Raw genomic sequence first — 18,427 nt, 5'->3', positions numbered from 1 at the left:
TGCAAATCAAAATACATTATTTTAACAATTGCTAATTTCGCAAAAACAGCGTTTTGTGAAAAAGTCTGTTCTGAGATTAGTAAACATTTCATTTAATTGTAGTGGGTATATAACACATTGAAAGTGTAGTATAATATGTACGTTCGGAAGAGTGAGATAGGTGATGCAAGAATGAGAATGCGAATGTTTGCGCGCAGGGTTTTAATAAATGGCCTCATTGCTATTCTGGAGTTACGAGTGACAGGCCGAGTTTGTGTTTAAGATAGAAAATAAAAAAGGTGATAGAAAATATTATAACTTACCCATATCGTGCAAAATCAGAGTAAGCCTTCATGAAGAAGTGGCTCATATTCCTGTCGTTGTTGGTCCACATCTGTCTGTCTAGTTTCCACTTCTTGGGAAAGAACTCGGTGTCCATGAAGGGTGCCCCCGTGAGGAAGTACTGCTCCGTGTTGTGGGGCACCTTCCTCCACTCGGGGTAGTTGAAGGCTTCCACCGTGGTGTTGAGCACGTAGCTGTACACCGGCACACTGTGTTCCAGGAGCAGTTTCACCATGCTGTCGGAAGGGGCGCGGAAGAAGAAGTCGGAAAGTAGCTGCAAGTAAAAGATAAAGCTCATTTTTTAGTTGAATTTACATACGCTTTCACAGGCAACGATAGTAACAATGCATATTCAGGACATATGGCATATACAAGTGATATTGTATTTTAACATGATATACATATTTAGTTTTCCTCTATAACATATGACAAAACATATTAAATTGGTTGCAGTTCTTTGCAAAATTTAAAAGAAGAAATGAACATTTATTACAGCAACATAAATGGTCCAGATATCCTCATGGGGTCCATGCTAGTTATCTTTCCATAGTGTAGAAGGAGCAGATATTTTACTTTTGAAGCAGAGTTGCGGCGAAGAATTAAAAAATCCCTCATTTGAACAGTAGTTAATTAATCTTTGTAACAAATAAGTATATTCGTATGTACTGTGAATTCCCTTAAGGAGTTTGCACTTTTTCATGCTCAACCTATACATATATTACCCAAAGGGGTTCACTATGGTACTCCGTATATTGCAGAGCGAGATGGTGTCTCTTAATATTCCTTTACCCTTTCCAGGACACTTAGATATTAGTTACTGTTTTAACTGGGCATTGTCCATCTTCGTCCAGCAGTCAATCGTTAAGTAATGTGAAACGGGAACACAGATATTATAAAATCGAGTGTAAATCAAATACATAATCGGGGGGGGGGGGGGGGAGGTTTAATATCTTAAAAAATAGTAATGGGATAATTTTTTTTTAAATGTAAAAAACAACTTAAATATCGCACAAAGCTCTTGTTTGGGGGAAGTGTATTACCCCCCTTGCGCTGTAGGTCTCTTGAAGACTGAAGAAGAAAATGGTCCAATTAATTCCACATAAGAAGTTTTTCCGATCCCTTGAAAAAGCATTAGAGAGTTTCACTATATTATGTAAGAATGAAGATAGGTATGTTACATGTATGTACTGGTCCCTGATGTGCGTGGTGTTGTGTGGGTTGGGCCAGTAGGTGTACATGTAGCGGATGGCCTCGTACACGCCCACCGGGTTGAGGGTGTAGTTGTAGCGCAGCACCAACTCCTTCAGCTTCTGATCAAAGAACTTCTCGTTCACCTCGTAATACGGTGCCAGGGTCTCGTTTTCAACTGAAATTTATGGTTTACATATTTTATTTAAATCCATCATGTTAATTAAATAAATAATTAGCAGAACATCATTATCTTTAATATAAAAGATGCCATTATGTATCAACTCTTGCAATGCGATACGATTTACGATTTTAACTGTGACATGTTATCATTGTTTATGGTATATTTATACCGTTGATATTAAATAAATAAATAAATGCTATAGCTTACTTATTCAAGATAACACACGGCAGAACAGATGTTATAGCACAGAGGATAGCATGACAAGACATGGCGCTATTGAATGAGATTTTGAAAAAAGTAAATATATTTTGATTACTCTTTGAATAACCATAAAACTTTTCAGTACACCTGTTTGACCAAAAGATTTTTAAAACAGCTGTACAAATGAGAAATCTTTTAGTGTAAATTGAAAAAAAAATGGGAAGGAATTTAAACAATAATTACATGACTCATTAGCATTTGCTCATTAATGTCTGGCCCAATTCCTGACTCTGGCTCTGACAAATGAGAAGACAAACATCCTGTTGTTACAGAAGTTGAAAATTAGTTTAGCCTCTGAGGTTGTGTGACTCACATATGACATAGGAGGCCTCTTGCAGCGTGACACCCGCCATGTAGGAGAGCCCCCGGTTGAAGTGCCCCCGCCGCACCAGCTGCTCCGGCGTCTCCTTCAGGAAGACCCAGTCACGCTCCCGCCACCCCTCGTACCAGTCATCGTTGGGGTATGTGAAGTTCACGTCCAGCACGGGGCCCCAGGGGAACAGCCCTACGTGCGGCTGGAATGGATAATCAATTCATTTAGTTCATCAAAAAGCTTTACCAAATCATAATATTATGACACTTTTCCAATTAAAAATAAAAGACCCTTTCAACCAGGTGGGTAATAATCATTCAGAATGAAAAATACAGCAATAAATGGACTTAAAATAGACACTCTCCCGAACAACCCCAAATTTTGTTAAAGGTAGGCAAGGTTCAATATTTACAAAATATATTTTTTTAAATGTTCAGAATAGTACAAGGAATGGAGGCAGAATAATAAACAAGGTCATTTTTAAATATTTTTGATTTTATTGACCAAAAACCAAAAATAAGTGTCCACCACAGTGAACAGAAATATATACATACCCATAGATATGACAAGCTGTAGATAACAAGGTAATCAATTAATAGAGACGTCCTACCTGGAACTCAGCGTTCCCGAGCTCGTAGAAGTTCCTACCCTGCTTGAGGCAGTTGACCAGCTTCCAGGAAGACTCGATGGAGCAGCCCAGCAGTTGGCCAAACACTCGGCTTGTGTTCTGCGCTCGGTACTTGTCTATGATCAGCGCCCAGTCGGCCAGAGCAGAGCCACTCTGGAAACCAATAACAATCAGTCAATAGGGATTCAATCCAAGTGGCCACTGCAAATTGGTAAACTGATTGATTGGTTCTTAATTTCAAGGAAAAAGCACATATTATTGTTTATTTTGATTTTATGATGAAACAATGTCTGTAAGAGCCTATTGTCGATTGGTAATACATAATTGTGAAAAGATCGGTAAAGTTTGTGTTTGAACAAACTAGATTACCAAACAATTCTGTGAATTTTCACAAGTTCTATAGCAGAGCAATAAGAGCTATAACGTTTTTTTGGTATAAAAAAAAACGAATACATAATCTATGCATACATGGACGCATTTAAAAAGACACTAAACGACTGATATTAACCCCCTAGCGATAAATTTCTTTCATACTTAACCTAAAAAATGTAACTTGACGATGATGCAACGGACTCGATTTACTTGAAAACGAAAGCTCCAATCAAAAAACGATATGACGATTCACCAGTTTCCCGCTTATAGGAAGTACTCTCGGTATCACACTGGTAAATACATAAACAGAAATGGCTTTTAATTTAGGAACTAGATCTGAGTAACAAGAAATTTATTTCCAAAATTATTCTCAACTCTTTTCATTATTTCCTTTCTTCTACAGAGAGGTACAAGTGACAAAAAAGGAGCAAATATCCACTGTTTAGTAAGTAGTTATTTCATTGTACCTGTGCGATGACCTTGTTAACAATATCCTTTGTCTGTGGCGCCACCATGAGCAGTCCTGCCGATGCGGCACCTGCCCCTGGCCCGAAGAGCGTAATAGAGTTGCGGTCCCCGTTGAAGAACTCCACATTGTCGTGTACCCAGCGCAGGGCCAGCGCCTGGTCCAGCAGCCCGTAGTTGCCCGGGGAGTTGGAGTCTGCCGTGCTCAGGAAGCCTAGAAGAAGACATTATTTGTACTTCAGTCAAACTATTGATTAATAACATTTCAAACGGTCAATGCTTGCTAATTCACATTGATAAGAGTTGTGATAATTGGGTGGTATTTCGCCAACTCTGAGTAAACTGTCAGCTAGCACTACGAGTAGCCTGTATTATCTATTTCTTCGTCCCTCAGTAACACTAAGCATCTAGTACCTACGTTTTAATGACCATGTTCATTCTAAGTTACTTGACGGCCTCCGTGGTAAGGGGTAAGGCTTTCGACAAGCAATTCGAAGGTCGCGGGTTAAAATCACGGCGCTCGGCAATTAAATTTCATTAGATGGATTTGTGTTTATTCACAATTTATTAATTTAATATATTATACAGTATACTTGCTGGTGGTTCCAGACCACCATTGAGAATTGAAACGTTGCTTGAAATGGGCTTTAGCCAGTGGCGGCTCTTCTATGAAGGTCATTTGGTCAATGACCTTCCAAAAATATTCCGCAATAGTATTAACACATTTCTGGCGGGTATTTTTAGCGCTGGCGCTACGCTGTCTCTGGGCGGTAATAAAGGTCCCGCGCAAATTTCTTTAATTTGTTTTAAATCGCTATATCTTCGAAAATAATTAAAATATTTTAGTAAAAATTTCTACGTAGTAACTCGGCATACCCAAGCTATAATAATAATAATAATTTTTATTCCAGGATGTGGGGAGGTTAGTGCAATCCCACACTTCCCATATATGTATACATATTTTTTGTACAGTAGGTATTTGAAATTGAAAAAATATATGACGTAGAATAAATTAACAACAAAGTAATTAACAACTATGCAGGGCGTGGTCTTGAGTGAGCTTGGGCCCAGCGCTCACTCAGTAGTGACGTTTGGTGCTGGTAGGCTGCAGTCACCAACGTGTTGGCGGAGGCCATTAGCCGCATCCTGGCTTCAGTGACCCGGTGTCTCATCAGGCCGGCAAATCCATTTAGTCCTAATTCTGTGAACATTGTCGATGCGCTGTTGTATCTTCGGTATCCAAATATGACTCTACAGGCGTCATTATATTGACGTTCCATCGAGTAAGTTCGGTAGTGACACCATGTCTCACACGTATACAGGCCAGTACAGAATGCGTTGAACAGTATTTTTTTAACGGTATGCTGCATTTGCAGAATCTGCGGGCAATCATATTAGACACTATGCTTAGGCTTCTCCTTTGTCGTTCGATATAGCCATCGTCCGATAGGTTTTGATTAATAATGTGTCCCAAGTATTTTACGTTCGAACATGTATTTATTCTTGCCTAGTTAAGGTATACGGGGAGCATCTTACTTGTATCTGGATTTTTTCCGTGGTGGAACGCAATCAATTCCGTCTTCTTCGGGTTATGCATCATATTATGCTGTTTTCCATATTCTTCACAAATGTTTAGAAGTAATCTTAATCCCTTGATCGACGGAGCTAGGAGGATATAGCTATAAATATAGTATATAAATATATTTTATATAGCTATAAAAGTAATAAACGAAAATCGAATATTATTTGAAATGCAACTCAATTAACCTTGTACATAATATGTTTTTTACGGTCAGCCTATCGGTATTTGCCTATACCTGCTTTCTTTAAATACGACAAATGCATTCAAACAAAGTGACAATTAGTTTATGTTACAAGAGAGAAAAATAAAGAGGTTAAAAATGAAAATGTTTTACCTTACAATAAAACTTATATTATGTACTTAGCTTTATTTAAAACCTATAAAGCGAGATAAACATTACCATTTTGCAGCCAAATCGACGTTTCTTACCAATTTCGTGTGTAATTCTTAGTTTAAATCTCCCGAAAATGTCACCTGCTAGTCGATATTTTAAATGAAATGTCACAACTTGATTTTGCGAGTGCAGTAAAATGGTACTTTTGCTTTCATCATTTACTTTTTAAATATACTTATAAACAATGGATTGAGGTTGGAATTAGTGATTTAAAAACTTTTAATATGATAAGATCTGTTGTACAATGTTGTACTACCGGCTTCAGAATATGTGGTTACTGGCAAATTAATTACATACATTGGCGTTTTTATAGTATTCACTACGCATTAGCAATATGTTTTATCATTTCATATTCATTTTTTTTCGATTGACCTTCTACTTCTGGACTCCCAGAGCCGCCTCTGGCTTTAGCCATGTTTGGTGACAAGATCTGAATAGCCAGGTACTCGCCAACCTTCCTCTTCCAAATCTCCTTCCCCTCCCCACTCCTTTCAGCCTCACAACATACCCCAATTGGGGATGCCACAGTCTAACTGGTTCCAGACGTTGGGAGCAGTTGAGACTCTTGTGAGGTATTCACAAAAACAAATAAAATAAATAATAATAGATATTCTACATAGAGGTGGTGAAATACTAAATTTACTAAATTTATATACATTACTCGCTCAGTAATCCACTGCTAGATTATACGACAATTGCCATAATCTGATGTTATTTTTTCTATTTTTTTAAGGCACAAAATTAAGCTTACGAAAATAATAATTTACCAGTATTCATATGTCAAATTCAGTAGTTCGCCGCGTGTCTAGACTCGGAACGCCAAGCGTTGTACACCATACAAATTAGTATGGGTTATCTTACTTACGGTGACAGGATAACTCGTCAAAATGACAATTCAACACACCTACAACAAGTGTTATAAAGTTATGAAAAATGATGAAACAAAAACTGGGTTAAATATCAGTCACCAGGGTTCATTATTTTTGTTTTAGGACATCTCGGTTAGTCCTGGATATTCTAGCAATTGCCAAATTTTTCTGTTCATTTCCGTTTTGTCATTTTTTTAATAAGTTTACAAAATGGGGTCTTCTGTCAAAATTTTTAGCAAATTTTGTAGGTATGCACTATAATCTGCCGCTTTCATTTTCATCCAGAAGTCGATATAAATTGAGAAAGTAGCAACTATTATAAACTACGGAGTACTTAGTAGGTAGCAGGTAATTTGGACAGTACAAAGTTGTTGATGGTTACCTAGAGCGCCGAGGCGATAGTTGATGGAGACCACCACCACCTTATAGAAGGCGGCCAGGATGTGCGCAGGGAAGGAGTTGGAAGCCCCTCGAATGAAGTCGCCGCCGTGGATGTACACCATCACTGGGTACTTCTGCGCCACTCCCGCCGCCGTCTGCAAGCAAGCCATACAAGAGTCATTATCATTCATTTATTTATTGTGAAAACAGTGCATCCAATTACATGTTACAAAATTTACAACTAATAATATTACACTTGAAAAGTGTCTACCTCAGAAAAAGGTGGTTTAAGAGTGTAGTCATTCTCCCCAACGACGTGATTATTGGTAGGTTGGTCCTACCTCTTGGAAAAATAGAAAGCCAATTCCGGTGAAGTAATCGGGGACATAAAGCGTAATACGTTCCAGAACATTAAGATTGCAAATGTACCCATTGAGCAGCTTATGTGCTACAAACCCCATTAATAACAACATCTAGACGATCTAGTCCTACCATACCAACGATAAAACCGGAGGAATACAACCATAGACATCCAAATTAATAGACTTCCCCAGACATGAAATCTGGGTATTATATCGACGAGCTGGAGGCAAACCACGTGATCATGGCACCAGGAAGGTTTGAGAATGCTTTCAATAAACTATGACACCAGTCGTGCATTGACCACCAAAGAGCGCATATTGAAATAACCAGGCCATGCGCAGAAAAGTAAAATACGCTTAAGTAAGGCAAAGGTTTGCAGCGATGTCCATGGGACTTTTCTGCGCAGGACCTGAATGTTCATTCTTAAACCAACCGCCTGGCATTGCAAAGCTGAAACTGAGAGAGGTACCTAAATTATAACACATTTGTACAAGTGTCTAAACTAAATAGTGTAACAAAATATTAAATTTTGGAAACAACCCCGATATTTTCGTTTACATGATTTGGGATATGTAGTTAAGTTTTTTACGCAGGCAGCAATCTGCGCGCCATTGTACACAGGACTAGTAATTCATAAGCAGATTTTATTTTTGAGCACCGAATGGTGATATTACAATGCAAGTTGCCTGTATAATCTAATATTAACTAATCACCAAGAATGGGACGGTCACTTTGCCTCCCGTGCAGTAGGTTAGTTCCCCTTTCCCTGATTGGCTTGTCTATTAATTCTATTCTCTATGGATAATACAACAGTAAGAGTATATTAATCTTTACTTCATAATAATACTTTTGAATCAATTGAGCCCGGACCCTTGCTAGTCATAAGAGAAATGTTATGAACATAATGCTATACAGTACATAAATATTATAGTCAATGAAAACATTCGGAACAGTCTATCTATCTATATAAATAAAAATGTAAATGTTCATTTGTTCAAAATCTTAAATCACCGAAAGTTCTTCACCAATTGCTTCGAAATTTTGACACAACTTTGCATTCAATACGCATGTGTTTTTATATACCTATATTATATAGATGTAGCCTGTGACAGGTAAGAACAAGCTTTTTTTGAAAAACAGTGCCATCTGTTGGACGTAAAATCAAAACAGGTTATTGTTTCTCTATCTGCACATACAGACTAAGCTACAGCCAGGCGTGGCGGGGTACAGCTAGCGCATAATAAAGGCAACTACATTATGTTGCAGCCAAAATATGATTTGCCACATATGTATTCAGCGCCCACTGTCTTGAGTCAGCTGAGAGTTGACTCGGGGGATTAATTTGAACTGTTCAACCAATTAAGATGTTAACAGATTAAGTGAGACTGTTAATTGGGTCTTTCCGTTGCACTGCCCTTTCTTAGTCCTAAATCAGTCTAGGTAATTATTATTGACAAATCCAATTTGGAAGAGTGCCATATTCAAAGATTCTAAAACCATATTGGTTTAAAATTTTGGTATGGTTTCCTTACTTCGTTTAGCGCTAAATACGCCAAAATTATTGGAGTAACACTTTAGTTTCAACTTAATAGTGCAAGAAACAACTATTTACATGGGGAGAGATGGAAATAATGCATAGAATAGGTTATTAGGTTCTTGGTTTGGGTATAGTTTTTTTTAAATTACACACAGGAAGGAAATTATTTTCCTCAGGGCCAATGTCATCTTTGGGATTGCTGTGTGGGGTCTTTTTTAAGGAAAGGAAGGAGAAGAAGTTACGGGAAGGAAAAGGTATGAGTGGTGGGTAGGAATCTAGGGATCAGTGTGTCTAGGAGTGACGGATGTATGAATTAGTCCCTCCCGCTGCAGCGCAAGGCGATGGGTCGAGAGACCAGTTCGATAGGGCGAAGGGTCGCCCCAAACCAGCCACTCCCGATCTGCCATGGTGTGCAGTCTCATCCTGAAAACACCTAACCTGATGAACCCGGGCATCCCAGCGAAATCACCAAACGTAGCAAACCACTTGGAGTGACCTATGGCAGAGGTGTTAGTTATCCAATAAATGGTTCCCAGCGGTACCCAAACCCGCCTCCCAAATTGGTTATATTTAGGTTGAAGCGGAATACTAAAAAAATCCAACATGGCAGCAAAAGTTCTTCTGAAAAGGGAAATTATCAATTTTGATAAAAAAAATGGAACTTTAATGCATCTTTTAAATTATATTATTATTTTTTATGCTACATAATCTGCAATTTAAAAAATACATGTTGTTTTTTGCTTTCTATTTAGTTTTCAGTTTCATGCACTAAATAGGGTAGAAAAAAACCTATCTCGGTGTTGATAATTAATAAATAAATTGAATTTTTAAAATCTATCCCGACGTAAATAGTTATTTCTCATAGTATTTAAATAATTTGTGTGTATTAAGAAATAAGCAGAGTAAGGCTTTCCGAAATATGTTTGCACTGTATTTATGTACTTACATTGGGGGAGTAGACATTGAGGTAGAGACAGTCTTCGTCCATGTCCCGCACGCCTTTTGTGGCCCCCGTGAAGCGCACTGGCTGCGGACAAGCCGGCCCAAAGTCCACGGCCTGCAGCAGTTGCCAGCCGCGGTGGGGGCGAGGGGGCTGCAAACATAACCAAGTTATCATAAGTTTAATTAGTGTTTTTTTTAACAAATTTACTCACTTTAAAATTCTTTATCATAACCAGGTGAAAGCAAATGGCTAGTTTAAATAATATTCACATCATTATAAAACAATTAAGATAAAACCGCAATCACTAAAGGGGTAAAATATAAAATATTAATGGTAAGTGCCTTGTATTTGTTAGCTTGTCCAATTGCCATCTATTTAAGGCTTGTAGACCCTGTAGGAGTATCCCTGTATCTATCTAGGAAACAAATCAAGTGACAAAGTCTGATTTTAGCGGTGTTTAATTTCTAAACATAAACGGTATTATTGGAAATATGCGAGAATATTGCTTATGTTCGCTGGTCTTTATTAACCTTTCCCTTACTGTGCTAAAACAAATCCACGCATTCCGGTGCTGTGTAGTCAATACACATCTCAAAATAAGTGATTTAATATCGGAAAAATATGAATATTCATAGCTAATCGCTGATGTTTATTATATTTCATGTCAGAAGTGATAATAATTGAAATTTAATTGCTGAAAACATGAAAAAACCATCGGCAGATGCTAAAAAAACGTGCGTGGGGTCCACGTCTAACGACGGTTCGCGATCAACTGGCCGGCGGTTAGCAGTGCTAGCACACACACACTATGCGGTCGTAGGTATCGATGGTCTAAATAAAAATACAACTGCGGACGTGTGGATTTCTCATGTTCCCGCATAGCGAGTTAAAGCGGGACATCAATAGCGTGTCATTTCCTCGCACACTCTTTGCGTAGCATTGTCACACGGTTGATTGTATTGGTGTACCGATTTTTAATTGAATTTGAAAACTATGTATAAAATCTGAACCCAGAATTTAATATATTTATAGAGTTATTAAAGTTATTAGAAGCAATGTGTAGTAATAGTTTTGCACAACACTATTACACGTACACTGGAGTGGTGTGGTTTAATCAACTAACGACAGAGATGAGATTAGAACCGGACTATAATAAATTTAAAAATAAAATAAACTTCACTACCTTAAATAATTTAACGAATTAGAATGACGATGATATCTCACTATATTATTTTATAAATTATTGTATAAAAAACTAAAATCTCTTCACTTTATATGTTTTCATGATTCTTTTTTTCTTCTATTTACATAATAATTATGTATGTTAAGTTATTTTTTTTCCCTTTACACACGAGTTTTAGACTCTTGTAAAGGTAAACATGTTAATTTTTATTGAAATATGTTCTTACTATGTAAATTTAAATAATTATACTGTATTTTATAAAATAAATAAAATATAAAAAAAAAAAAAATTAAAAAAAATACACACCACAGATAAGGAAAGGTTAAAAGAGGGATAATGATGTATTACTGACCAGAGTAGTTTTTCTTACCTTGAACCTGCCTTCAAGCACGGGAGGAATGGCATAAGGGATCCCAAGGAAGGTGCTGACCTCTCCGTGGATCCTCTCCACCGGTGTGGCCCAGGGCCGGTAGCCGGAGTCAGGGTCTGGATTATCATACATGTACACCTGAATATTGATAAACAAAACACATTTTTTAAGTAATCAATTATATCATAATACTTCATCTCAATTATCTGCTTATCTGTATTAAAGTTAATCTTATTATTATCTTTAAAGTTTTTGTTGTGAATGGATTCTTGAAATAATAACTCATTTTTCACAATAAAACACTATCAGCCTTACTAAAAAGTGTGGGGTAAATATTACGCGGCGTGTCAGACGAGTGGAAAACTTTACTTATTACCATGGCGTTTTTTTGGTTAAAACTGTCTTAAACCAGGTTCGATGCCCGCTTTACCACACCAACGTTAAATGGGCATGTATGAATCTAATTAGTGAGACGGTATGTCTTTATTTATAATATAGACTCTTATAATCAGGAACAGTGTATAGGATGGCCTGGACCTGGAAACTAACGTCCTTACTATTATGCTCTCAAAATCTCTCTGAAAGTTTCTCAAAACCTCACAGCTCCCTGTATGTTGGTACCCATCATAGATGGACGATCCTATATATTACTGACCTCTATTGGATAAGAATATATATTTATATAACCTTTAAGATCTATCTACACAAGAGTTATCTTGTAGCTGAACTAACAGTTTAAAAAAATGTATATTTAGTTGTTCTTTTCAAACCACAAACTAAAGCCACATCCAGCTCAAAAATAATTAAACAGACCACAATCAGGTTATATGACAGTAACGAGGAAGTCAGTAGAGATAACTGGGAAATTTTTACATATCTACGATCTGAGGGACAAAATGGTAAGAGATTTCCTTTTGGCCTACAGTTGCGGGTTAAAAATTAAAATAATATGATTTTATACCCAGGTTAGTATTAAGGTGAAACAGATGTGACAATTCCCATACAATCTATTTTTCAGCCACATTTGAAAACTATAGATAATATTTTATTTATTTTAGTACCGAAAAATAATACTCGTAATGAGTTTATCGCGAACGAAAATTTCACTGTTCTATCACTTATAATAACCAAGTAATTAAATTAACAAAAGTAATTATTTTATGCGGGCACCGCCAGCCGAAATGCCCGAATCCGTGTTAGAAGGAGACAAACATATGTGCGAGCCATATGTTTCACGTGCACGCTATTAGCCCATTCCTACGGTGTTAAAGTGGTCAGTAAATTTGTAGTAAAAATGTCAATTTGCGCGGCTTGATTTGTTATTCTGATAGAATGTTCGTTTTGCTTTTTTACGAATGTTCCAGTATTACTCGTCGCAAGGAACATTTGCGGTTTTGGCACGCAGTAAAAAAGGCAAAATTAACTGTATAATAATTATAGTGAGAGCGGTTGTAATTATTTAGAACTTTCTTAAATCTGTAACTATCACTAGCTAGACGCCCGCCAATTCACATTCTCTCATTCATTTGAGCGGCCGCTACACTACTCGCTTCGGCGCTTCGACGAAGTCCTCGACGAAGTTAGCCGAAGTCCGAAGTGCGTGCCCACACACTCGTGCAACTTCGCGAGTAGCTCAGTCTCTCGGAGTCCGTGCACTAGGCAATATGGACGTTCAAGTGGCAAATAAAGGATGAAAGTAGATTAAATGCTGTTGAAATGAGATCCCTGAGGCGTATAATAATAATAATAATAATAATTGGATAATTTGTAAAGCGCCGTTTTTGTGAAAAATCACCTCAAGGGCGTATGTGTGGTAAAACCATGTTTGATCGTGTGAGGAATGTGGAGATCCGCAAAGAGGGCAAGGCTGATGTAAGCGTAATGAGTAAGATTAAGAAAGGGACGCTTAGATGGTTTGGGCATGTAGAGCGAATGAGCGAAGATAGGAGTGTAAGGAGGATATATGATGCAAATGTGAATGGTAGCAGAAGTCGGGGACGCCCGAGGAAGACATGGCACGATCAAGTGAATCAGATACTCGAGTCGGGCCATGTCAGAATAATAGAAGAGTATGTATGAGACGATGTATGAATGTGAATGAGGCAAGGAGTGTGTGCCAAGACCGAGTTGTTTGGCGGTCCGTCCTCTCTGCCTACCCCTGCGGGGAAACGGCGTGATGGTTATTTTTTTTTATTTTTTTTTTTATAGTGAATACCTCACAAGAGTCCCAACTGCTCCCGTCTGGAGCCAGTGAGACTATGGCATCCCCAATTGGGGGATGTTGTGAGGCTGAAGGTAAGTGGGGAAGGGAAAGAGGAAGGTGGGGAAGTACCTGGCTATTCAGATCTAGTCACTAAACACGGCTTAAGCCATTTGGAGCAACGTTTCAATTCTGAATGGTGGTCTTACACCAGGGCGATACTGGTAGTATCTTCCACTCTGGAACGTGCCGCAAATATACTATATATTATTTTAATTAATTAATTGTGAAATAACACAAATCAATCAAATAAAATTTATTTGCGCACGCCGGGTTCGAACCCGCGACCTTCGGAATGGCAGTCCAATGCGTTACCACTGGACTATGCCGGCCGTCAAGTTTATTCAAGGTTAGTTAGTTAGTTAGTTATCTTTATGGTCCCTTTCAATTGGGTCCCAAATAACCGCCTCGGATTGGAGTGTTTCTAGGAACAAAAAAATTAGGTCCTGTGACCACAGTGTAGAAGCCATATTTTATTACGTATAGTCACTATGACTCTGCGCACGCACAACCACCAAACACGACGTCTCGAAGCGAACTGAAGTGAACTAGTGAACCGAGTAGTGTGGGCAGACACTTCGTGTTCGAACTTCGAGTCCTTTGACTCGGGCGCATTTACCGACAACAATCGGAAGTCGGGCGAAGCGAAGCGAAGCGAAGCGAAGATGACCGAAGCAAAGCGAAGTTCGTGCCCACACTATCGTATTCGGTCAACTTCGATCAACTTCGCGAGTAGTGTAGCTGGGCTACAACAGTCATTGTCTGCCGCGGTTTGAAGTGACTTTTTTCGATTTTGTACAGCATTGTTATTCCATAAAAATGAGGCGTGCCCTTTATAAGAATCATCAGTATTCCGGGAAAAGAGTGAATCCAAGACTAAAGCTGCTGCCACACGCAAAGCTCACATCAAAAGTTAATGTACAGCGCATCATCTTTTCTACCGACACACGACGCTATCAAATATTTCTTCCTATGGTAGGAGAGGGGGTCAGTTGAATTCGAGAGCGGCCGAGGAACATAATTTCATTTGTCAAAGTGACAACTTTACTTACTGACAGCTTGAGCACGTTTTCGAAATGGATGATACTTGTCGCCTATTGCTGGATCTGTTGGACAGCTCATCCTCAGATGAAGATGCCGCCAACTATATAGTTATAAATGCTATTTAAAAAACTTTTTAGATTTTAAACAATCTGCGCGTAAATAGCGCATTTTCACATAACCTGACATAACCTCTCCGTCGAATCAGGAAATTCGCAGTTCGCACGCCGATCGACGAAAGCGACATATAATAAATTATTGTAAAATAAGCTCAACTTTCGTCCAAGCCGTCCAACTTTATCAAAAAACCGAATGATATTACCATATAAACATACTGAGATTAAAAATATGATTAATTTTGAAAGGGCGAAAATTTGTTTACTTCAAATTCAAATATTGATTATATTTATATTTTAAATATATGTTAAGTATGTTTTCCAAATAAAGTTTTTTTTATGTTCCTAAATTTACTAGCACACATGACGATATGAGCTAACATAATAAATAAGAAATGCATTATTAGGCTCCTTATGTCATGGCTGTCAAAGGGAACACGGAACTTAGTTGGTAGCTCCGTAATTTAAAATGACCCCCTCTCCTTTTTACGGCGGAGAGGGGGACGCATAACTTTTCAAATATCGCGTCGGGAGCGGTTACGTAAAATAAATTCGGTTAGCGAAGTTCAGAACCACACTTATAGCGCGTTATATTTTTACGTGTGTCGGGTCTGTATGGGATTGTATGGCGAGCGCTATTGTGCTTTATATTATCTGTTGATGTGAGCTTTGCGTGTGGCAGCAGCTTAAGTGCGAACGGGATGAAACGTCAGCACGGCGAATCGGAATACAGGTAAGTATTATGAAATTATTTCAAAATATTTTATTATTTTTTAAATATTTTCTCGGTACCTACCTAACTAACTAACCATCACGCTTGTTATTTTATGACCCATGTCGCTCGTTTGGTATAGGGTGATTCATATTTAATGTTGCTCAAAAATTATACTCCTTTAATGCCTTTATATTATATCTTTTAGTTCCCACAAACACTGGCGCGGAAATAAAGAAAACAAGTGTTCGAATGACGAGACCCCTAAAATTAATTTTTGTGGAGAAATCCAGGACTGCTTCTCTGTGAGAAAGATGATGAATTAATTGGACAAAGTAGACCAATTCAAGCTATCGGACAAAATATTAAAACAAACATTGAAAGAAAAAGGATCTTACAAAAAAAAGAAATATGGACAGAATATGTGAAAAGAATAAAAAATAAATAAATAAGTAAATAAAAAATCTTTTACTATCGTCGTTCCCGCCAGGCATCGTGAGTTCAATTCCACAGCTGGCTAATTCCTCCATCACGACCCAGGCAACGCTTTCCGCTTACTGTGATGGCAGTTTTACAACTAGTTTATGGACACCGTGTATAAGATATTTGTACAAAAAGTTTTTTTTTTCAATCACCTTTCTGCCCTATAAAGGATTTACTATTATTTACATGACATGTTTGTCATTTGTGAAAATAAAATATACCCATTTACAAAATACAAAAAGTTTTTTAATGTGAAAAGGCGACTTCATATGCACACTGTAGGCATCGTCTTTGTGGACACTCATATATTACGACGCACGTGGCGAGCTGATTTCAAAACAATGCCTATATTATTTAGATGCTTGATATTACGAGAGCCCTTTCTGACTTATGCATATGACAAATTTGTTTCTCCGTCTGGCAATTCTAACCACTTCGTTGGTTTGATGAATGCGCCCCATAGAAATGTAAGAAAAAGTGTAACCTTTTGACTTATTCGCGAAATATTTGTGAGCAAGCAAAAGCGCGAATACATGGTTACTATGTAGGTATATACCTACATCGCTTGGTATGATTATGTTCATTTAGCAAAAGCGGCCTTTAAAAAAAAGGTCCAGTTAACGCCAGCTCCCGGCACACATACCGTTGTTCCTAGCCGGCTCCTTTTATAAATTATTTAATCTTCCCAGGCATTGATTTAGTTTAGTGAATTGAACAAACCTCTATCTCGTGTCTCTTTCATACTCATGCGAAACATCGTAAATTTTTTGAAATGGAGTCTTTTTCGCAAATGGTTTTGGTTGGGTAAATAAAAATTTCCTGTACCAACGCGCGCGGAGCTGCGTGAAATGTCTTTTGTACGTATTTTTTGCAATGAAATTGTGTATTTTTCAGCCGTTTTCTACGATTATGTAATTATAGGTACCATAAAAAATTTATACAGATTAATATTACTTATATACGTTCGCAAACCAATAATTCATCTCAATATTATAAAGCATAACGTGTTAAAAGTGTTTTATTAGACGATATTGAAAATAACACCATCTATCGGCGTAAAGTTTCGAAAAATGTTTTGAGATGGCCCTTAAATAAGTAGTACACATTCAGAAAGAAAAAAAATGCTTTTTTGTGTATGTTTTTTCTCCTTCCTTTCTTTATTTTCCTTCAATCTTACAAGAACCCCTAACTGAACTCAGAAAGTAGGTTTTTACTGCTAATATTCGGTCGATTATGCTAAAACCAGGTGAGGTTAGTTTTGTGCTAGCTTGAAAATCATCACTGTGATGGCTGCCTGTTTACTGTCACTCAAACCCCGATCAGCAGTTATATAATATAGCATTTAACCTGTAGTCAGGCATGATTGACATGAAATTAATAAGTACCAAAAGTAGTGGCGTACCAGTGATAGCTCCATTACGCCATAGCTCTCAGTGGCAGAACCATGGACATAATCGCGGCCCCCGATGACCACTCGGAGGAGTCAATAAATAAGGTAAAATGAGGGTTGTATAGTAAAATGGTAGGGGACTCACCTTGAAGCCCTGCACCTGTCCGTAGTTGGTTGTGACGAAGACGTCCCTGGGCAGCTGGCGAGAATCCCTGCGCTCCTTGCCCTGCAGGTCCTCACGCCAGCCCGCCAGAACTCCAGGGAATACGGCGTCTGGGTTATTGGGGTCCACAGGGGGCTGAAATCATACAATTCATATTCATTACAATTAACAGCTTTGCCACATGTGTGATTCGAAACGATTTGCGAATAAAACAAATAATTAAACGAGGTCGTTCAGTTCACAATTCAATTGTAAAGCGAATTGACCAAATGATTATTCGCAGGGTTTCAGCAGACACCTATAAAAAGTCGACAGGATCGTCTGTCTTCCTTTTTTTTGTTGTCTGTGTGTGAGTGAAGAATAGTATCATTCTATTGGAGATTACGATGACAGCCCATCACAAATTTTAAACACAACATTACTTGCCCATTGCCCGTACAATTATTATCAACTTGTACAAAACTTTACGTGAAAAAATGATGTGAAACTGCAGAAGAGTCCCAACTGCTCCCAACCGTCTGGAGCCAGTGACTATGGCTTCCCCAATTGGGGTATTGACGATGATGGCAGCGGGGAGGGGAAGGAGATGGAGGAGGAAGGGGGGAGGGGGGGTGGAGAACCTGTCTATTCAGATCTGGTCAGTAAACATGACCAAAGACATTCATGCAACATTTTAATTACGAATGGTGGTCTTACACCAGGACGACACTCAGAGTATCTTCCACTCTAGAACGTGCCATAAATGTACTATATATTATTTTTAATGAGTAAATTGAAAAATAACATAAATTAATCAAATAAAATTTACTTGCGCACGCCGGGAATTGAACACGCGATCTCCGCTCCTTACTAGTCGAGAGCCTTACCCCACGACCGCGGAGGCCATCATAGACTGCTACAAGACTCCA

General features: G+C 38.1%; 1 protein-coding gene across 2 annotated transcripts in view; it reads right to left on the bottom strand.

Moving 5' to 3' along the window:
- Gli (carboxyl ester lipase-like protein Gli) overlaps positions 1-18,427 on the bottom strand; it is a 36,689-nt gene that overhangs the window by 6,041 nt on the left and 12,221 nt on the right. For both annotated transcript variants that reach the window (XM_089650576.1, XM_089650577.1), the window contains exons 2-10: positions 17,502-17,654; positions 11,355-11,492; positions 9,805-9,951; positions 6,960-7,113; positions 3,735-3,946; positions 2,878-3,048; positions 2,268-2,469; positions 1,500-1,687; positions 303-595 (exon numbers count right to left, since the gene is read on the bottom strand). In XM_089650576.1, coding sequence (XP_089506702.1) covers positions 303-595; positions 1,500-1,687; positions 2,268-2,469; positions 2,878-3,048; positions 3,735-3,946; positions 6,960-7,113; positions 9,805-9,951; positions 11,355-11,492; positions 17,502-17,654 — 1,658 coding nt within the window. The remainder of the gene's footprint in view (positions 1-302; positions 596-1,499; positions 1,688-2,267; positions 2,470-2,877; positions 3,049-3,734; positions 3,947-6,959; positions 7,114-9,804; positions 9,952-11,354; positions 11,493-17,501; positions 17,655-18,427) is intronic.

Source organism: Hesperophylax consimilis, chromosome 3 (assembly GCF_061612785.1).
Source record: "Hesperophylax consimilis isolate HC1 chromosome 3, BYU_Hcon_1.0, whole genome shotgun sequence".
Lineage (NCBI taxonomy): Eukaryota > Metazoa > Arthropoda > Insecta > Trichoptera > Limnephilidae > Hesperophylax > Hesperophylax consimilis.
Note: the sequence above shows the minus strand (reverse complement) of the source record. Positions and strands in the feature narration are given on the sequence as shown.